At 35.7% G+C, this 23,441-nt stretch overlaps 1 protein-coding gene across 1 annotated transcript in view; it reads right to left on the bottom strand.

Moving 5' to 3' along the window:
- Positions 1-22,680, bottom strand: part of LOC149536915 (uncharacterized) — a 49,371-nt gene extending 26,691 nt beyond the window's left edge. The window contains exons 1-3 of the mRNA XM_089806024.1: positions 22,351-22,680; positions 22,121-22,246; positions 21,727-22,025 (exon numbers count right to left, since the gene is read on the bottom strand). Coding sequence (XP_089662150.1) covers positions 21,727-22,025; positions 22,121-22,246; positions 22,351-22,635 — 710 coding nt within the window. The 5' untranslated portion in view covers positions 22,636-22,680. The remainder of the gene's footprint in view (positions 1-21,726; positions 22,026-22,120; positions 22,247-22,350) is intronic.
- Between the last annotated feature and the right edge of the window lie 761 nt (positions 22,681-23,441).

Raw genomic sequence — 23,441 nt, 5'->3', positions numbered from 1 at the left:
AATAGAAAGTAAAATTGGGGTTGGGATGATATCCACAAACTTTAGTACTACAGTGTAAAGTTGGTCTATTAAGGCTTACATTGATCACTTCTAATTATCTACCCTATTAAGAGCAATAAGTATTGCAAGGTCCACCCTGTGGAAGGATTTACAAACATACAATAAAGTATGCCCTTGGTAAAGAGATTTACATAAGACTATTAGGTCTACCTTGTTAAAAGATTTGACTGATCCACCTATTAGGATGAAATAGTAGCTAATCTTTGATCTACAACTTGGTTTTCTTAATGAAATTCCTCTAAGTGTATAAATCACCTTGCTATGATAAATGAATCTTTGTTGCTCCTTATACTTTTGTAACCTTTTCAATTCACTCTTCTTCTCTTTTGTGATGATTACATTTCTTCCTCTTCATTTCCATACTTCTATTGAATGTGATACAATACATTACATATATATCAATCTAATTACACAATTACAAAGTTAGCTATAATACAAGTTTACACAAATATTACAAAGTCAACCAAAGTGTAGAACTCAGGCCCTGGAGACTAACTCGATGAGGTTCTGATACTCGGCATCCACTATCAATGCTTGGCATCATCATGTGTTTAGTAGATGTAGAGCTCAGTCCATACTGATCACTTCCAAGTAGTCTTGAACTCGGTTTGCACTGGTGACTCTACAAATACTGTGTAACTTGGCATATAAATTGAATCACTTAGTTAACACTACATAGCATGATAAACACTATCACTTCAAGCTCATTATAAATTGAGTATGTTAGTCAATACTAAACTCGCATCATATCAACTACAAACTCAGTAAAAACTACACAACTTAGTTCACACTAGTAAACTTGGCATACACTAAAATGCTTGATTTACACTACTGATCTTCAACTCTATAGTAACTACTCAGTTCAAACTAAAATATATCCATGAGACTTGGTAGCAATTGTAGTGCTTGGTTAACACTGTTGATTGTACAATATACTTGGTATGAACTCACAATCTGAATAAGTGTATGTCACTAATAACAAACATGACTAGAATGTCAACATTTAGGTGTCAATTTTTTTATTTATTTAATTATATTAATGGGTGAACACGCAATAGTAGCTTATACTTTTCTGAACACATTGGTTCATCCTAAAATAACACTTTATAAATAAAATTTTATGATTTAAGCCTTGAGAGGTACCATTTGAAGGAATTGATTAAAAATGGTTAGATCAAAGCCTCTTAGATAAGTAAAAATATTTGATATAGCCTATCTACTCCTCAACCACACCTATAATGGTGTCTAATTTCTAACTATTAAGATGTTGACCAAAAAATCACTTTGGATTTTTCTTTCATGGGACGAATGAATTAATTTCATAAAATTATATATTTACTATGGTACTAATCAAAAACTATTTCCAATGATTATAATGTTAATATAAATTATGTTGACTATTACTTCATATCCATAGTTTTACTAAACATGGACATTGAACCATAAATCAACCTCTATCTTTGACATTCTTGGAAAAATATTAAATGAGATAAAACAAATTCTAAAAATATAATTTCACTAGGACAATATGTCCAATAGTAAATTAGGGTCTAATAACCATTCATTTTTTTCTATAACAACCCCACAATAATAAATAACCTTATATACCAATGTACATTATAAAGTTAACCCAAGAAAATAATTATATCTATACATGTTCAATATCACATATAGGAGATACATTGTAGTGGTTGTAGCTAATTTTCCCCATTCAATTAAGGTACCAAATAATGTTGAAACTATTTGATTATTTATTGTTCTCATATGCAACTTAATTACTTAAAGATAAGGTTTTAATTTCTCAACAATAGTAATCCACTTTTTAAAAGTCATTATGTACTACTAGGAATAAATTGAATCACTATTGATTTCCTAATATCTAGTATTGGTTGACACCTTTTTTTGGCCTTTTTTTTGCATATACAGTGATAACATCTGCTACAAAGTGTGTTGTTATTGGTGAGAAGTGAAAACCTTAGCTTTAAGCAATTAACTTGCATAGAAGGACAACTAAAATAATGTGCAAATTTAAACATTATTTGGTACCTCAATTTGACATGTGAAGTCAACTATAAATCCTACTAGATGTCTTCTCCTAAGTTTTCAAGTCATCTATCTATATAAAATAACAAAATTAGACAGATACACAATAATTTACAAGCTATGAAATGAACAAATGTCAAAACTATGGTTAAATCAACTTCAAACATTAGAATATTGAGGATAGAGTCATGAAAACAATTACAAGATCACTAGATAAGGATGTTACAAAACTAAATTTGAATGAATCAACTTTATCTTTATTCTAAAAAAAGTTATGCTCTATGAATTTAGTGTCACTCTTAAACTTATTCTTTTTAACAATATATTATTTTTCATGGGAGAAAGAAAAGTTGATTCAAATCAATTTCAAGAATAATTTTTGAAGCATATTTAGAATCTAAACAAAAAAAATCCTAGAACACCCTAATTTAGTTTATCGTCCAATTTATAATGGTTTACTAAAAATACACATCTAAAGTGAATTATTTTTTAGAAAGTACATTTCAATGTTTGTGCAAGAAAAAATGTTTAAGTCACTTTTGGAGGTTCACCCTAATAGTATTTACTATTATTATATGAATTATATATAATAATTATTATTTAATATTATAGATATAAAGATTAATTATTCTAATCCTATTTGACATTTGCAGGAATTAAATACATAGATATAAAAGTGATTAGGTTTCCAAAATCCATGAGAATTATTTTAGTGTGTGTTCACAAGTTCATTTTCAATCTTTCTAATGTGACCTTAGTGTTAACATTAAGGTCAATTTGTCTATCTATGACTCAACACTTAGTCAATTGGTTACATTGATACCAATATCTACAACTGCTATCGAGCTTATCATTTAGTTTGCAATGTTTGCCGAGCTACATAGTGCCTACCAAGCTTTAGAGACAAGGTTCAATGCAAACCAAGCATAGCAAAGGTTACCAAGATATTTAGTGGAAGTGATGGCAACTCTAGTTTAACTGAGCTTTGAAGTGTTAACCAGGTTCTCCAATGTTGACCAAGCTCTATAGTGTTAACCAAGTTAACCAAGTTCTATAGTATCTACCAAGCTTATAGTGTTAACAATAGGAATCTAGTGTTGATTGAGCCATGGAGTGTCAACTGAGTTTCTTAGTGTCACTAGACCTGCCTGAGTTCTTGCTACTTGGAAGTGATCAATATGGACCAAGCCTCTACTTCAATCAAGCGCAAGAAGATGTCAAGTGTTGACAGTGGTTTTTGAGTGTCAAAACTTCAACAAGTCTATTTTTGGAGCCCAAGTTTTAGTAGTTAGGTTGAGTTTGTGAATTATGATGAATTTAGTATTGTATTTGACTCCAGTAATAAGTTAATTGGATTGATATATATGATGTATTATATCACATCAATTTTTAATTTGATGAGAAGGCTTAAGAAGTATATAAGTGTAAATTGAAGGCTACAAGCAATATATGGTACAACAAAGATTTATCTATCATAGTCAAGTGATTGAATTGCATTGCAAGGAATCTCAACTAGTAAATCAAAGTGACAGATCAGAGATCAACCATTGGTTCATCCTAACAAGTGTGTCAGTTAAATCCTTTAATAGGGTAGAGTTAAGAGTCTTTTGCTAAATCTCTTAACCAAGTACATACTTCATTATATGTTTTGTAAATCCTTTTTTTGGTAAATAGGTTTGCTCTTTTAGATTATTACTCTTAAATGCCCAATTTGGAACAATATCTGATAACAAACAGTTGGAAAGCTACTTTTGGATGATTTGGCTTTCCTCTAAATTGGTAGGTACAACTCCCTAAAATAGATTTGCAATAAATTAGGTTTTCTTCCTAAATTACTTCGAGGTGTGTTCTTAACTTGAGAATAGTAGAAGTATAACCAAGCTAGACCTAAATAGAATCTAACAAAGGCAAATAGAAGTTTCTCAACAACAAAACGGTTTTATGCACTCACACATCTTATGAATTCATAAAACAATGAATACTAAACTAAGTGAATTTGAATTTGAACTTTGATTAATAAATTGAAAACATTGAAAGGATTTCTCTTTGAATGAACAATAATAACACCTATTATGCTCATTCCTTGCCTCAAAACAGGGGAGGTAAAACTTTGTTTCTCCCTTGTCTCAATTCAAGCAAAAGAGAATATGTAAACTAAATACAATATTAACTAGAATAGAAAATGATTGACATAAAATACCATTCAATTGTCTTTGCAACAAAAAGTACTTCACACAAAAAGTTTGCTGACCTTTCATTACTCTTTTCAATTCACACACATAGAGTTTTTGAGATGACCATTACAATGGAAGTTTAATTAGTTCATTTTTTGAAAATGACAAATGGCAAGATGCCAGTTTGTCATATTACAAAATTAAAAAAGAAAATGAAAAGAGGGCATAATATGAATCATTTAGACTTCTTCCCCTTTTCTATTTTCACTCTATATGCCCTAGCAAAAACCATTATTGGTATTAGCTCTTCATGGTTAGGCATGTGTATATTAGTGAATCTCAAGAGCCATTTTGAATGTTCCCTTGCCAGCTCCTTTAAGGCATTCAACTGATCTTGCTAGCTCCTCTAAGGCATTCAACTGATCTGGAAAATCCTCCACGATGACATGTATCCAACCATCGAGCGTCTCGAATTTTGCAATTCTATTTTTACTACTAGAAGCCACTCTAGACAGATTATCTAGAAATGTATAGAAGTTACTCTTGATTACATCTACTCCAATGAGAGCCTTTCCTTGATCACTAGTTTGAGAATCAGTGTGTAGTCCCCTCATAAGCTCAAATCCCCTATCTTGAGTCTTCTTTACTTTACTCTTTATTTCCTTGAGTCCCTTCTTAACCACCTGGATCATTTCTAGCTTGAACTGCATACTTTGGAGCCATTCAAACAAAGGTTCATTCCCTTTCTTTAGAATATTTGCTTCAATTGCTTCCTTTTCTTTCATCTGGATGATCATATTTAAAAAAGAGATGCAGTCATCACATCTAACCCTTTCTTTGGCCAAAGTATTACTATTAGACAATATATTATCTGTTTATGTCTCTAGTCTAAGGATAGCATTTCTAGTTTGATCTATGAGAGAAACTCTTGATTTAAGGCTCTCAATCCATTCTCTACCAATCTAGCCATAATGCCTATCTTCCTGGAGCTGGGAAATGAGGGCTTGCACTTCAGCTACACTAGTAGTCTAGGTCAAAGACATACTAGAAATAGTTGCTAGTGGAGTGACTAGTTGCTTGATAAATTTGTTCAATTCTTCTATCTCAACTTTCATCTTGATCTTTAAAAATTTGAGACTTTCCAATTGTCCTTCTATCACTTTATTACTTGATCTCCACAAGCCAAATTTTGTATCATGTCTAGCTTCTCCAAGATTGATTGAATGTAGAGTGAAATCATCAGGCATCATATCCTAAATTCTCCCTCCCCTATTTGGCTTGGCTATTTCCATTGTCAAGTGCTCTATTTCTAGATCTTGCCCAAGTATTGACAAATTCTTTTGCTTCTTGACCTTTGTCAACGCAGTCTTGGAATGAATTGTGAGAGATATAGTGTCTTTTGCAGAGACACTTTCATCTTTTCTCTTTCTTTTCCTTTCCAAAGTATCTTCTAACCAGGAATTAGTTCCTATCACTTTGGAAGCTATTCTGAGTGATTCAATACTGAAAATTTTCTTCTTCACCAAACTCATTGTTATAGAAGTTGAAGATAAAAGATTCTTTGAATCCTTAGAGATGATTTTGGAAGAAGTTTGGCCCTTCTCCATTTTTGAAGTCTCCTTCATCTCTTCAATTGACTCAATAGACTCACTACTGCTACTCTTTCCATCCCCTAGGTCTACTATCTATATAGGGGAACCACCTAGCTTCAAAAGTGAAGCACGTGCTAATAGCACAGGGCTATGATGAGGAGATGGAATTGGGGTGGTATATGGGTAAGGAATAGGGGTAGTGTGAGGAGATGGAATTGGAGTAGCATGAGGGGATGGGACCAGAGTGGAGACACCATCCTTTGGTTACTCCATTTTCTTCTCTTCAATACTAGCTTGGGTTCCTATAACTAGGAGAGAACCATCATGATAGGTCTGGGTTATAGGAAGATTCTTTTCCGAAGGTTGATCACCTTCACCTATAGGTTGAGATGGCTCTTGGTTGGAAGCTATGGTCACACCCACTATAGCACTCTGAGATGAAGTAGACATTGTAGTTGTTTGAGAAGCTTGAGTGGTTGCAACCTTGCTTTGACTCTTCATGGTTATCCACTCAACCCATTTCTCGGTTCTTTTAATGATCCTAGCCACCATGATATCAAGATTCTCCTCCACATCCACATATGGCTTGAAACTGATAGGGATCCCTCTTAATTTGGTCAAATATGTATTGCTATACATATTTTGACCATCATCCTCCAATCCTTTGACATTGAGATCAACACCATATGTATTTATTTGTTCCACCGTGAGCCCGGTGAAAGCATGGTCTCAGCTCTCCATCTCATCCTTGCAATCTGCCCAATAATCCTTTGTAGTGGTGACATGCTTAATCACACTCCCAATTTGTATCACCTCTCTTGTATATCCATTTGGATTGAACATGGGTCTCACAACCTCATATTATTCCAATTTGTACTTATTCTTGAATGTTTTGGGCATGTTTTTGGCATCAAATCGAGATTCACAACTATATGCTCCAAATTTCATGGGGAATTCATACCCCTTCTTACTTAAACTTGCACTCAACACATTCACCTGGATAGCTTCTCTCATGATCTCTATCAACACAATCATGTCACTTGGGTATTTGGGCAGCTTCAAAGGAAATCCGTTGAAAGCTGCAAGACACAAATATGAGAAGGATGAGAATTGAATAAAGTAGCTACCAAACTGACTGATGGTTGCCATCGCTTCTGGGTTGAACCTCCTCTCTAGGCATCCTTGTACTTCCTTGCAAATCCTCATTGTAAATGAATCATTAACTCTGATATACTCTACATTGTTATTTTGTAACTACAAGCATGGATAAAATTCATAACTTTTCACATCATTAGGGAAATTCTCTATTCTGGGAAGTCCTGGCCACAATTGTAGAGAAGCTAACATATAAATCATGAAAGAAGACATGTAGAAGGTATTGTAGAAATTTGCGGCACTGAGGGCTCTAGATAGATACTCACTTACATCATATGCCCAATCAACATAATGTGTATCTGAGCAAATGATTTGTACCAAAAAAACATATTGTTCTACAAAATTGAGTGCTTCCACTTCACCTTTCAATCGATGCAAAAGAACCAGAATGTCCATAATCTTGGGCTTGAGATCAGTGCCAAAAAGAGTCTTAGGAACCTTACTCTTAGCTCCTCATGGCTTTTGGAACCAGGACCTCATAATTTCCTTCTGCCACACCATCTTCTTCAAGGAGAACTTGGACATGGCTCCTCCTATTGTCAATTTGGAAAATTCTTCTTTCTCTAGAATTCAGAGGCAATTGACTACAATTTTTTGGTCAATTGATATCAAAACTATGTGATCAGGTAGCAAATTTTTTTTAGTGTTTGGATTGTAGTGGTTAATACATTCAACGATTAGCTCGGGAGCTTGAACTGCCACTGGAAACTCGATTGCTTCTACTAGCCTGCTTCCCTGGATTTTCTCTGTTATTGGGTGAATTGGCTTTGCCCTTAGCTTCCTTTGAAAATCTTACATGTCAAAGAAATAGAGTGAGGTGTCTGTAACATTTTGCAAAGTTGACTTAATTATGTTCAATCCATCGAATCTAGGGAATCTTTTTGCCATCTTATCTAACATAGAGATGAATAGAAATCTTAAAATTGAAAGTAGGACAGAGAGTAGAACTTTGCAACTATGAGAATCTTGAAATCACTATTCAATTCAACAACATAACAGTTCAATAAAGAAAGTGGTAGCTTGAAAATTTGTTATGTTCATCTCTATATAGAAATCCCAATCCACTCGTTAATCTTCAAGATTCATGCCACATGAGTGAATTAAAGGATAAATCCATTAGATTAGTAAATGCAGGGGTTTCTAATAGATTTTTCCATGTCTTTTCATTGTTTCCATTGGCCCAATGATAACATTCCTTTATTACAGACTTACTTTCCTGTTTTTCATTAGGTTTCAAAAAATTAAGAATGGAGTAGTTTGTAAGGAAAAATCTGCTCAGCTAGATTTTGCTTAAGATATCTTCCCAAATGTGATTAATTTCCTTCCATTATCCTTTGTAAGTATCCTGTGATCAATTTATGAGCCCAACATGCTTGCAAAAGTGATTTTTCAATAGAGGTGGAAAATTGCTTTCCAAGGTTGAAAACCCACTAAGGAGAAGGCGACTTCTATTTTTCTACCTTTGCTTTAATTTTCACTTTATTCTTTAAGTAAACATGCTTCTAGGCTTTAGAAAATCTAAAAAGGACTACGAAAGTGAAAAAGGAACCCACTTACTTACTTAGCTCTCTCACAAATGTCTTAGTCAAAAAACTGACTTCCTAGGTCAAAAACTTGCCATGGAGAAGCTACTTTAGAGTTTTCCACAAGATGTTATTCTGATCATTGTCGTGAATTATGAGTGACTCCCAAGGTAGAATGCTGCAATGTAGGCACAATCCATCCATAAAACTATTTATTTCTTCCTTACTTTTGCTTGTAAACCTCCTTCATTGACCTCTGCAAAAAATCACCTTCACAGATCAAAAACCTACCGAGGAGAAGTTGATATTGGATTTTCTGTAAACTTCCTTTTCTTTATGTGAAAGCTATAATGAGTCATGAGAAAATTCATCCCCAAAAATGATTCTATAAAAATCATGATATGACCCAAGAATCTCCATCAAAAAAGGTCCTAGACTACCCACAAAACTCACAATAACAAGGGAAACCCACCAGATTATGTAATGCGAGGGAGGAGGGAAGATGAAAACTTGATGGAGAGACTTTTCACTTGAGGGAAAAGAAATAGACTCAGACATACCTAGACGAAATTAATACACAAGATCATTTTTCACTTTGCATAGTGGGTACAGGATGAAAAGTGGAGCAACACTTTTCACAAGGTGGACCTAGAAATCCTTACTGCTCCTAATAAGGAAGATCACCAAAAGTGATCAATTGTAAGCCTTAATAGGCCAAATTTATATTTTAGTACTAAATCTTGTGGGTATCATCCCTACCCTAGTTTTACTTTCTATTTGGAAGGTTTCTAGGTCATTATATCTTGTGTCAAAGTGTTATGAATGTTTTATTGTTTTCATTCTTTCTTACATGCAACTAGATCAGATTATGTGGCAATAGTTTAATTGGTGAAGTAAGTTAAAGTTTTATTGGTTCTTGATTCAATCCTCCCCTATTAGTAACCTAGCCTATCTTATTTTCCAATAATTGGTATTAGAGCTTCTTTTGGTTCTCACAAAAGAAGTTTAATAGCTTGAGAAAAGATTAGAGGTAATAGAGTTGTACAAGCTAGAAAAGGTTATTAAGAAAGATAAGTTAGATTTGGAATTGTCCATTTGAAATCTCAAAAAAGAAAAGTAGCATCTCTCTCAATATTTTCAAAGAAGGAAGGAACTAGCAGCACAACTAAATGAAAATCTCTACATTGAAGAAAGAATTGAAGACTAATGTCTAGAAAGAAATTCAAATGAAGCTGATGCAACAATCAAATATCTACCTAAGAAGAATCTTACATTCCAAGAAGAAGTCAGATCTTGAAAAGAGAGAAAGAAATCCAATCAATCAGATTATGTGAAGTCATGGAACAAAAGGACAAAGCCAAAGAAGAGATAGAAGGAAAGAACAATGAAATTAGTCAACTATCCCTTCAACAAGTATATTTTATTGATCAACTCACTAGTGCCAATGAAGAACTCATGAATCTAAGATCAGAGAACGAAAGACTTCATAATAATCTTAATATTGAAAAGAAAACTAATGAGAACATGATGAAATCTCAAGAAAGCATGAATTAGTTAAATGAGAAAAACTAGTATAGACACAAAGGCAAAGCAAGATTAGGTTATATAGAAGAAGGCAAATCATCCAAATAGGGAGCTCAAAAGAACAAAAGGCCTACTTGCAACCATTGTGGTAAGATAGGTCATACATCAAAGAGATGTTGGAGCAATGATAAACCTAAATTCAATGGGAAGTGGTACAATTGCAATAAGCATGGACACCGTGCAAGTGAATGTAAAGAGAAGCCTAATTTTGAAGGAAAATGCTATAATTGCAATAAACAAGGAAACAAATATTTAGAATGCAAAAACAAGAAATTGAACCTAGCAGAATAGATTGTGAAAGCAATATTTGGATGGGACTACAACACATGGTGTAGATGTCACTACTGTGGTGAGTCTCGACACATTGGAGAAAATTGTGTAAAACATCACATGAGGAAAATAGATACTACAAAAAGATGTTTTACTTATATAGACCTTGAACATCTTACCAAGAATTCTATGAACATAAGAAGAATTGAAGATGATAAGAAGGTTGAAGCTAGCAATATCAGAAAACAAATAAGGCAATAATGGGTACCAAAACATCTAGAGAATGCAAGCCTAGGTCATGAACTGGATGACACCCAAGTTAGTGAGTTGGGTGACTCAAGAATTTTGACTTAGTTCCCTTTGGGAATAATTGGAACCAAGATTCAAAAGTAGACATCCCTCATTATTTCTAGCTAGCAAGAAGAAAGATCCATATCAGCATTCAAGATACATAAGGATCACCAAGTGATTGTAGAAGTTCAAGACCTTACTCTTACAAGCTAGGGTTTTTGTTGCACCAAAAGATTGATCTGCTTATGCCCAATACAAGCACTAGACTTATAGAAAAAAGGAGGCAGTTAAGCCATGTCACGAATCTCAAAGGGGAATGTTGGCAATTAGTCTAACAATCCCTCCTTAGCTTTACTTGAGGAGATCTGGACCTGTGACCAAGCTCTGATACCACTTGTTACAAGATAGGGTTTTCATTCCACCAAAAGATTGACCTACTAATGCATGATACAACCACTAGACTTATAGAACATAGGAGGAGGTTAAGCCATTTCATGAATCTCAAAGGGGAACATTGGTGGTTAGTTCAACACTTACCAAGCTACGTTGGGTTGCAAGACCCTACCGAGCAAGGTCAGAATACACTAGAGCATCGAATGAAGATGCCAAGTTATTGATGACTCTACTGAGCTATGAATGTCTTTTGACCATCAAAAGACAAAATGAGCAACGTTTAGTCTATCATTGAATGAGTATACATACCAAGAATTAATGATGATTAAAAAGAGGAAATTGGTTAAAAGGGAGAAATTGAACGCACTTTTTCACTATGAATTTCCAGACCTATTTGTGAAGAGTGAATTCAAAGCCTTTGAGTGAATTGAGTGTTTATTGTTGAAGAATTCTCAAGATTTTAGAAACCCTACTAAGTATGGAATCTACAAGTAGCAAAGCTAAGAAAGGATCAAAAATTTTAGTTCGTGGAGTGGAATGTGAGTTTCCTACATTCAAGTTGAGTCCAAAAATCTCAGAGGTGCTCGATGCAGCTGGTGCATAGTTACAAATTCCACCTAAGGTATTGCTCATGCTTGATATCTATTAATATTAGCATTTTTCTATTTAGGAACTCAATACTCATGAAATGAATGAAGTGTTAAATGAACTATGTGTGAAGGGTGTATTGAAACCTAAGCACCAACATTTGGAAACCAAGGGTTTAATGCATATTTCACATATGCCAAGGGACTTTCAAGCTAAATGGATCAGACTTATCTTAATCTGCATTAACAATTGGAAATTATGGTTAGACCAACCCATTCAGATTATAAGGAAAATGATTCACAAAATCATTGGACTACCAATGCTAAACAAGGCAAAAGCTACCAAAACCCTAGGTCTGGTTCAATTGGCTAAAAGTACTCTTACCAAGTGGGATATCTGACATGGAGATGAAGCTCAAAACCGATTGAATTTCTCACAAGATTTATAAGTCTAGTCGATTAAATAGTGTGTCATGTGAAGTAGTTGACCTAACTTACAAGGTAGTGAAGAACAACATGTCCTTTAACCTTGCCAAGTTGTTATTGATTCAATTCAACAAGAATATGAAGAGCATCAAAGGATCAAAGAATAACTCATGTAAGTTTGGTTCCCTTTTGACATGTTTATTTTTCTTTCTTCAGAAGTTTTTCCCTTCTAAAATTTTAGGAGTATGGAGGAAGGATGTTCCTTTTTAATATCAAATCAATGAATTTATAGTAGAAATGGGTGAGAAATTTGATAGCATCATGGATAACTACTTTGAAACATTCAAAGAGAAGATGTAAAATAGATTCAGAATACTACAAGGAAGATATATGTTTCATGGTTGACTATGATAAAGTGTACATTCAGACAATCAAACCTAGAGTAGCATGGGTTAAGCCTCTAGACTATGAGGTTAATATTAGCGACACAAAGGATACTATAGAATCTCTATTGAATGAGCTTGTAAATCCTAAAGCCACCTATTTTAGAACATATGATGAATCAAAGACAAGAATTGAGCTTGAGATCAAGCTACTTCAAGCAGTAAAAAAAGGAAGGAAGAGGATAGAAAAGCTAATGAAAAACACAAAGCAAGGAAGTTCTACTCTCATACTAACATAAGGAAAAGGAGATGATGTAGAAGATGATGATGAAGAAGATGAAGTAGAGGAATCTAAATCTAAGAAGGAAGAGCCTCCCAAGAAGAAAGGGAAGGTCATCATAACCAAACCTACCAAATCCTCCCCTACTATATTCACAAGAAGTTCAACCAAGAACAAGAGAAAAGTTGAAGATGGGAGAAGAAGAAGAAGATGATGATAAAATTATCTTTCAGAAGACTACTCCCACTCTTTAGGAAAAATTTAAAAGATTAGAAGAAGATTATGGTATGAACAGTTTCAAGTCATTGAAATATGAGACCAGGCACCTTGAGGAGAAGAAGCAAAATGAAGATTCTTCTATCAAAGTTGGGTAAATGGAACTATTCACCAGATGAGCTCACACAACAAGTTCCAAATCCACTCTTAAAAGAAATTAAGCCACAATGGGATAGTGCAATGAAAACTGCTAGGGACATCAATGAACAGACTTTGAGATAGCTTATGCCAAGTCTCAACAACAAAGAGGTGAAAGAAGAATTGAAAAAAATGAAAAGAAGATTACACCCAAGTTCAAAACATGTCTTCTACTAATGAAAGATATTGAATCTGTGGTAAAGTCATCCACTACCACTTGGAAGAACAACTATCAATTGCATCAACCCAGTGACTTTGTTATTCATGTTGATGAAAAGGAAGGTGAAGATGAGAAAGAAGATGTAGAAATAGATGATGTTAATTTGGATGATGAGGAGGAAGAATAAGAAGCTATTGAAGGAAGCCTTCTAGAGATACAAAACATTGAGGAAACTAATTTGGAGAAAATTTCAGCAGTAGTCATGGCTTCATTTCATCATTCTCTGAGCAGAGCCTTAGTGCAATCTAGCTCCAAGAAAGCTTCTACCAAGTTGGTTGTGGATACCAATGCTACACCAAGAACCCAACCAAAATCTAGATCTATTTAGCTAAGTGTTACATTGATTGAAATGCATAGCACTTCATCTGTCGAGAGGCAAGTTTCTCCATCTTCAGACTTGACCAAGCAACAACAAGGTATTTCTAAATTGTTAGTACCATTTCCACATTTTTTTCTACTCCATATATTTCTATAATTGTTTTCGATTCGAAATGTATCCATAGCTAGTACAATGAGAGTTGAGAAAAAATCTCAACTAAGCACTAAAGTCTTAAATAAAGGAAAACAAATTGTTTCTACCATTCTGAAAGAAAGGGGTAAAGAAGAGGAGATTGATCTAGATGAGGACATAGTTATTCCAAATTGGGATATCTCTACCCTCAAACTTGATCAAATGAATATCCTAGGTGAACTATTACAGAAGAGAGATAAGAAACTAAAGCTTAGAGAAGAAAAGAATAATGATAATCAAGTTCCTGAAGACATAAAGAGCATATTTATTCATGCTCTAAGTATTGAGGTTGATGGAAAAAAACCCATTTTGGACCAGCTAGTAGAAATTATCCACAGATATAATGAAGACTTGAATGGATAGGATAAATTGCTAAAAAGAGAAAAAAAAAAAATTAAAATAGAGTGTTAGAACAAGTTGCATAGAGAATTTCAATAGATAAAGTAAATCTAGCTAATATTCTTGGTTCACTAGAAATATCTATTAGTAATGTTATTTCATTATTTGTGAGACTGAGTGACACATCTATCTTTACAAAGGAGATCAAGGATAAATTATCCAAGATAGATGAAGATATGAAGGCAAGTGCACACCAATTGCCACTTGACCCAACTCATAGTAATGCACATTACTTAAAGATCAAATATCTGAAAAATCTGTAGACATAATTATTGAAGGAAGAAGCTAGAATTTGAGCTACACTTGTAAAAATTTAGGGCATGATTCTTCCAAACATGGATGCATTTCAGAAACACATTGCACATGCAAAGACTCTCATCCATAGTAATAACTTCTTCATAGCTAATCACATGACGTAATTATCAGCAAAAGTTCAAATTGCATTGCATACAAATAAGGTTTACAAGAGAATTGGGACAAGACATTGGTACTTATTCTGAAGGTACATTCTAAATCCTTGTCACATTTTTCTATTAACATATAGATATTATACACCTTTGGCATTCATGTCAAAAAGGGGGAGAGAAAGTATGAAATGAATGTATATATGTATATCTATAAAAGGGGGATAATACTTTTGATAAAGGGGGAGAAAAGTAATATGTAATGGAGGAGAAATATACTATATTCAATTTGTATGTACATAGGAGAGATATATGTATGGGGGAGTAGTATAGTATTATACAAATAAGTGGAACATATTTTTACAAAAGCAATTTGGAAAAATCAAAAAAATAGAGTATGTTACTGAGCCATAATAGCTGGAAGTCAAAACCAAGTTGAAGACACAGAATGATGATAAAAGAAGTTTTGGCTTATAGTTTTGAAACATCATACTTTTGTCTTGATAATTTTTTTTCTCACTAATGCCAAAGGGCTAGATTGTTGACATTAAGGTCAATTTGTCTATTAGTGACTGAACACTTAGTCAATTGGTTACATTGCTACCAAGCTCTATAGTTACTTCCAAGCTTATCATTCAGTTTGTAGTATTTTTCAAGCTATACAATGTCTATCAAGCTTCAGAGATAATGTTTAGTGAAAATCGAGCATAGTAGAGGCTATCGAGCTATTCAATGGAAGTGATGGAAACTCTAGTGTTAACATAGTTGTATGTTTATATGTAGATATCTAATATTTTGTTCATTTTTTTTTTCTTATTTTAGGTTGTTAAATATTTTTTATGTAGCTTATTTTTTATTGGTCTAACTTTAAGTTAGGGTTCTATTTCTTCATTACAATCTTCTTTATTTTTTTCCTTTTTTTCCTTATTTGTGGATTCTAGTTATTCACATTTTCTTTCTATATTTTCTTTTTTGGATGCCACTTTTGACTCTTCTTGACCTTTCTTGCCTCCCTACAACTACTAGCATCGTTTAGATAATTTAAGTCTACAACTATTTTTATTTTTCTCTGTTATTTTCTTAAAAAGAGTTAGATATAAAATTTAATCACAGATTTCTCCCTTTTAATTTATACTTTTATTATAAAAATATTTTTTTCAAAATACCATTTAGAAAATAGTCTTGGGAAAAATGGCTACTCTACGAAATGTGTTCTACTAGGGTTTATACAATTTGTGTATGAACCCTTTCTACCACACTACTTGCCATTCTACATTTAGTGTGGGAATTTCCTTTAGGATATAATGGCCTGGGCCCTCTTCGGCCCAATAGTTGTTGCTGGTGTTGGAATTGTTGTTGCATGCAAAAATGGACCCGCTAAGAAAATGCCCGTGCAAATTTGTGCCCAAGGTATTTCATGAGGTAATTCCTCTCCCAACCTAGTTTTGAATATTTTTTCTTTTGAATCTCTTTGTCAATGGCTAAAAACCCAAACCTTATTGGGTATTTTGTGGGTTGCATTCCATCTAAAAGCATGCTGCATGAATGGGTCACCAAGGCCTGGACCCCCTAGGGGATTTGCCTTGAATGGATTCAAAGTCTTACTAAGGGATTTTTTTAATTTCATTTTGGTAACCCCTTCTAGGGAGCAGTATTAGCCATGGGTCGTGGACAATTTACTCATCTTTTCTTATTTTTCAAAGATGACCTCAAGATTTTTGCATCTCGGATGACTGCAAACTTAAGGTTCCAGTTTAGGTAGAGTTCCCTAGGCTACCTATCCCTTGCTGATCTTTCCTCTTAGAAATTGTCCAAACTATAGGCAAAGTGATTTGTGTAGAACTAGACAAATTTTCAATGCCTGCCCTCAATAGAGGGCTTATGTTGAGGTCGACCTCTCTAGAGACCTTAAAGAATATGTGGAAATTCAGATTGGTGCTATCACCTTTACCCAAAAGGTGCTTTACCTAAATCTCCCAAATACTTGCTTTTGATGTCAATCTACTAGCCATAAGATAAAGAATTTTCCTATTCTCAAGCGCAATCACTCTTTGGTCTAGGAAACCAAGCCAGTTCTAGTCGTTAAAAAAGATGAATGGACAACAATTGTCAAGAAAGGCAAAGATGCTGCTAAGACAAGCCTCGTTTCTCAAGAACCCAACCATTCCAGCTCCAATGCAACTCTTATTGTATCCACAACACCTGAGGTTCCCATGGTTGTGCCATCACCTATTTCAAACCCTATCTCACAGGAAACATAATAGCTAAAGGTCCAAGTTGCTTGGGTTCATGCACCTCAAGAAACTTCTATGATTTCCTTTTAGTTTCTCCATCGCTCTTGTAGCCTTGAAGGCTGGAATGTAGTTTCTATCACTAGGGATAAATGAGAAGCCATCACTTTGGGTGACCCCTTTTGAATCCTTCACTTTCTTGCATAACAACTTTTCCTCACTTGGGGATGAGGAGAATATGCAAGTTGATTTATAATTATTTTTCTCTCATGTACTGTACGGGGGCTAACAGACCTCCCTAGAAAATATTATGTTCTTGATACCAAGCGTAGGCTTGGCACTATTGATATTCTATGCCTACAAGAAGTCAAAGTCTCTAGGTTTCTTCTCAACTCAGCTTTCCATGTGATATGGCCAGATGGTGTTAGTTTTGCTTCTTAGCATGAAGTTGGTCAAAGTGGTGTAGTCACTCTCTTGTTGCCTTGATTTTTTCCTTTTGTTATTTCCCATCGTTCTAACCCCATGCAAAGAGTTGTTTGGATTTTGTTGTCTTTTCAAAATCATTATTTTGGCATTGTCAATGTCTATGCCCCTAATGATGTGGTTGAGCGCTCACACTTGTAGAGATGGTTAGCTAATTCTTTGTTGCCTGCCACCTAGATATTCTATAGAGATTTCAATATTATTGAGCTAGTTATTGATAAAGTGGGCCTTCTGGATTTTTGATGGTAAGTTGGAGAACAAGGTCTCTTTCTGACCATTTTTCCATTCACTTCTCCATTAGCTAGCATTTTGCCCCTCCTCGTAATTGTAAAACTTAGTTTTACCTTAATACTTTAGTGCTATCACATTTACCCATGGCCTCTCATATTTTACAAACTTTAAAATCTTGAACCTAGGCCCCATTCCATGTCTGGGTGGATTCAGTGGTTGAATAATGTCATTACCCATACTATGAGGTTTCTTCACATTTATGGGAGATAGCTGGCCACTTATCTCAAGCGATCTTATGAGGCCACTACCAAAGATCTTAGTATGACCATTGAAGCTCTAGCCATGAATTTGTTTGATACGAATATCCAAGTTTGGCTTGCCAAGCTTCACCACTAGAAGTCGGTTGCAGACAATTATACAGCCTAGGGAGCTCAACTCATGGCCCACCTTCACTGGGTGGAGATTGGAGATCAAGGTTCTAAGGAATTTTTTAATGTGTTGAGGGATCACCATTCTATAGGGAGGATCAAACATATTTGGGAGAGTCCACACTCCTTCTGTGAGCTTCCTGACATTCTCCAAGCTTTCATTCGCCACTATGAAATTTTTTTCATAGTGTAGAGCCCTTCGAAAGCCTGAAATCAAGCTTTGAAGGCTTGTTTGGATGTCACTCCTAAAAGAATCACTCCAAAACAATATCCATTCTATGAGAAGAAGCTCACTTTATCGGACCTCAAGGAAGTTGTCTTTTCCATGGCGTATGATAAGGCCCCAAGTTATGTTGGTTTCCCTTGTGAATTTTACAAAGCCTTTTGGGAAGAGATTGGACCAGACTTGCATAAGGTTTACCTTGAAGCCTACAATTTTTTCTCTTTAGGCAATATTATTAATAAGGGGATTATCAAATTCATACCTAAGGTGGGTGACCCTGAAGATATATGCAATTGGAGGCCCATCACTTTGTTGAATGTCTCTTACAAGATCATTGCCGAGGCTCTCCCTCTTAAAATCTATCATCTTCTTCCTCAGATTATTCACCCTGAACAAATGGGTTTTATCAAATCCTATTATATCTTGGATAATATAATTGATGTGTGGGAAGGGATGGAATGTGCTTGGCATTCCAAGTAATAGGCCATCTTTCTTAAGATTGATTTTTCCAAAGCTTATAACCGGATTGAGTGGCCTTTCATTCTTGTAATGCTTGAGGCGTTTGGGTTTGGCTTAACTTTTTTGTAGTCAATCCAAATGCTTTTTGGGGATGTCTTTTCTTGCATTGCCATTAATGGCTGCCAGTCTGAAGCCTTTGGGCTTTATCATTCAATTCAACAAGGCTACTCAATGGCACCCACTCTAGATGTGTTGGCGGCTGAAGGTTTTGGGTACTTGCTCACAAATGCCATCTCACAAGGGAGGGTCCATGGTATTTCCCTTCTCGACTCCCCTGATCAACTTGTGAATGGCCCTTTCGTAGATGACTCCTTCCACACTCTCACTGAGGATGAAGAGAATTTTGCCTCCACTTTGCAATGTCTTGACACCTTCTATCTTGCTTCAGGGTCTACTATTTAGTGGCACAAAACCCTCTACTATAGGAAATCTTCCCTTCCCCTTCCTACTTGGCTTGGGAAATATCAATGGAAATGGGTTCAACATGGTGAAGTTTTTCATTTTCTAGGCATCCCTTTTTCCTTCCAAGCTTCCGCCATCAAGCTCTAGAATGCGGTTCTCACAAGAATAGAGAAGAAGCTAGAGTATTGGATCGCCAAACCTCTTGCCCTTGTGGAAAAATTCTAGATATGTTCTAAAGTGTTGGTCGCCAGCCATGTGTACTACTCCTCTTGTTGGGCTCCTTCAAAGCCCTCTTATCTCAAACTTGTGCACCTGTTACACAACTTCCTTTAGGCTTCAGATGCTTCTCACTAGGGCTTTCATAGAGTTGCCTAGAATTTCTACTGTCTTCCCAAAGAGTCTAGTGGCTTAGGCTTGCTATCCATCCAAAAGCAAGGTACTGCTCTTTGTGCCAAATGGGTGATCTAAGCTCTTTCTAGCAATGATGCTTGGAAGATTTTGTTAAGATATTGCATTTCTTTAGGCTTTTTGGTTCACCAGCTAGCTTGGAAGGGGATTGGTTTTCAGACCATTCTTGTGATGACAGAACCTATCTAAATTCAGGGCACTTTTGTTGTTAAGAGTCTTTGGAAAGCCTGGGAAGCAGTTAAGCCCTAGCTTCATTGGGTTGGTAATGGATTCAGAAATGAGCTCTCCATGAAATAACACAATCTTTGATGGTTACCATTATTTTCTATCCAAGGTGTTCCCCTGGCTAAAGTGCATGAGGCTAGTGCTTTGCATTTTTTCAAACACATCATAAAAACTCCTAAAGATCTGTTCTCCAAAGTTACTATGAGTTTATGATTGTAGGAGGACATGAAAGTGCAATTCAGGCTCACTCGTCTAGATCAACAGACTTTTGATCTTGCAGTTTCTATGGTGCCTCCACATTTGTTACATAAAGTTAACATTTAGTCCTCTTGCCCTTGGTGGAAAGACTAGAAGTGGTATCCAAACACTCTGGTAACTAGCTATAAGCCTAGGCTAGGCTACTGATGGCTGGTTCCTCAATTGCCCATGGTTGAAGTTCTCAACCAACAATGGCATTTGCAATCTTCTCACCATACTTGAAGTCATAGGTTCTCCAATCTGTGGCAAACCATTACTGAGCCTGAAATTGCACATTTCACCTAGTGTATTCTTTTCTAGGGCTTGCCTTTGGGTCCTTGGTGGCAACACTTGGGTGTTCTTGAACCCCATTACCCTTTTTGTGGTCAACTAGAGACTTTGTTGAACATTTTTTGGTTTTGTAGACGGGCTCAGTGTTACTAGCAATGTATCCATGATCTATTTCCCCCCTTTCACCTAGAACCTTTCTCTTGGCATATGGTTGTTCTGGGTGACAACATTTAGATTCCCTTCAAGTACTCCGAGATATGGCATGCTTTTAGATTGAAGATTTTAGTTATCATTTGGAAATATGTCAATGCAGTTATTTATGCTAACAACACACTTGACATTAATGTTGCTATGTACGCTAAAGCATGTATTTATAACAATGTCATGTTACAGATTCAAGTACAAATAGATAAAGTGGCTCTAGAGGTGGCTCACCTACAAGAGCTTTTGGCACATTGGGGAAATGGCCCTTGCACGATAGCTCATGTCCCACCAAATTTGGCCTCCGGTGACTGTACCCCTCCTTGAAATCGTCGTCGAGGATGTAGCACTTCTACTTGCCGATCTCACATGCCTCACTCTTAGCCATATTGCTCTCTCAACAGTGGTGCTTTTGGTCGGTGCCACTCTTTTGGAGGCTTAGGTGGTCGGCACCGCTCCACCTTACCTCCTCGGAGGATTGGCTCGGGGTGGTCCCTAATGGCTCCTCCTACTGCTCTTGCTACCAGTTGGCCTTCTGTGCACTCAGACCCCAAGTGGGTGTTTCCTCAATTGGACTTAGCCATTTCTCCTCCCAAGCCCGAGGGAGAAAAAGATGAAGATAATGCTACTGCTACTGATGATGGATGGGCTCCCCTTGAGCAGTCTATTTAACCCACCCTCGGGTGGGGATCTGATGATAAGGATCCTCCTCCCTCAGTTGGGGCTATGCTGGCAGCCTGAGGCTTTTTACAATTTCTGAATTATTTTTTATGAATAGTTGATATCCAACCTTAGGCCGTTTGAACTCGTGGAACGATCCTGTTTCCTTCAACCCCTTTTTTTCTGAATATGTAACTTTATTGTATTTTTTTAAATATAAGAAAGAGACTATTCATAAAAAAATTAAAAATTATTATTTATATTGTAGATAATAGACAACCAACCTAAAAATAACAAACAAATGAAAGCAAAAGAGAAAAGAGTTGGAAGATTTTATGTAAAACTAAACATCTAAACAATCAGACTCTAACTAGATGATTAAATCTTAATAACAATATCACAGAATTTCAATTAATACATTCTGGATACAAGCGGGTGTGTTATAATAACATAAAATAAATGGTAGTGTGCGCCAAACCTGGAGAGTCGTCCCTTGCTGATGTAATTAGAGCACATGATTGCCCCCTCCACTATCATCTGAACCGCTCCGCATAGTCTTTCCCTGTGATGGGGCATCCTTTCCCTGAAAACTTGCAGGTCTTTTGCAAGGAAAACAATTGCTTGCAATAGCTCTACGCACTTGGAGACATTAGATGTCACTGTCACACATCTCTCCAGTGCAGATCCAACCACAGACAGCCCCAGGAATACCCAGTGGGCTTCCCCAACCTTCTTTAGTGCTTCCAGAGCTAAGCCTCCCATTTCCTTAGCTATGTCCTGACAAATGAAAATGAAACAAACTATTGTTGTCAATTACAAATACTTAATTCCTACACTTGAGGTTACGCTTACGGCCAAGCAACATCCAATACCGTGCTGGTTAATTTTTCAGCTTCAGTTGAAATGGTGTCGATAAATTGAGCAGCCAGAGTTGTGTTGGAGGCTACACAAGTCAACACAGAAGAGGAGGTTGAGGATGACGCCTCTTCTGAAGAACCCTACAATAGTCAAGAACCACGCACTTTTCTCAGTTGAAAATTCATTAATAAGTCATGAACCGAACCTACATAAGCACTGTTTCGAGGGTTGGGGCCGTAGGTACCTTGATCCTGTGTAGATGATAATCAACGAAGCGGATGAGCGGCTCGATTTGATCAGCTGGATCAACTTGTTGAATGCGAAGGTTGAGGGAATCGATGGAAAGAGGGGACGCCGATGCGGTTAGAACAGTAGGAGGTGAGGAAGGCATATTGTTAATGGGTGGCTGAGGATCATCATGCAGAGAAGAGCCCACCGGAACACTAGGCGTAGACAACTCCAAGGGTTTTGGAAGGGGTGAGGACGGTAGACTGGAAGACCTTCTCAAACACTTGCAAATGTTACCCATGTCTCCCGGTGGCTACCAACAAAAATTCTGGAACACTAAAGCAATAACTGAGGCGAAAATATGATGAGAAAGTCGAATGGCTTAAACACCACACATTAAGGCTTGATTCCTAGTGTAAAAGTGTTAAATAGTCAAATTTTGATTTACTTTTTCAAAGTTAATTTCACCCTTAGTATGTAATGTTTTGAGAGAGCAGGTTGTTATGTGTATATTTAGGGCCAATATTATTCAAAGTCAATGCCCACCCAATGAGCTTGACTGCATGTTACTTCCCAATAATATTATTATAAATTTATTTTCTCGACGCTCGGCGATTGCCGTTGATTAAGCCTACGGCATGTTACTTATCATCATTTCTATTAAAATATATAGACATCACTTTCAAAATCAGAATCATTGGTTGGTTTCAGTAAAATGATAAAATGCCCAACCAATATTTATGCAAAGTGGATAATTGAACAGCAATGTAGATTCAGTATAATAGTCATACTTAATAATAATTCAATAACTCATGTTCTCACTTTGTTCGGCATAACATGCGCTGCTCCATTATCGAGATAAATTAAAGTATATTTTTATTTTATTAATACCTAATTCGTATGAAATAATAATAGCTTAGTTTTATCAATGGGCTTGTAGTCCTTCGCCCACAAATCATTTGACTGTAATCTTGTCTTGGCTCGGCAATAGCATTTTAATTATTAATTATGAGTGTTATTATTATTATTATTCATATATCGAGGCCTCTTCAAAATCATTATTATTATTATTTCGTCTGAATGAAATAGCAGAAAATATCGTTTCTA

The sequence above is a fragment of the Cupressus sempervirens genome, chromosome 10 (genome assembly GCF_028749045.1).
Source record: "Cupressus sempervirens isolate cs-2001-9-10 chromosome 10, ASM2874904v1, whole genome shotgun sequence".
Lineage (NCBI taxonomy): Eukaryota > Viridiplantae > Streptophyta > Pinopsida > Cupressales > Cupressaceae > Cupressus > Cupressus sempervirens.
Note: the sequence above shows the minus strand (reverse complement) of the source record. Positions and strands in the feature narration are given on the sequence as shown.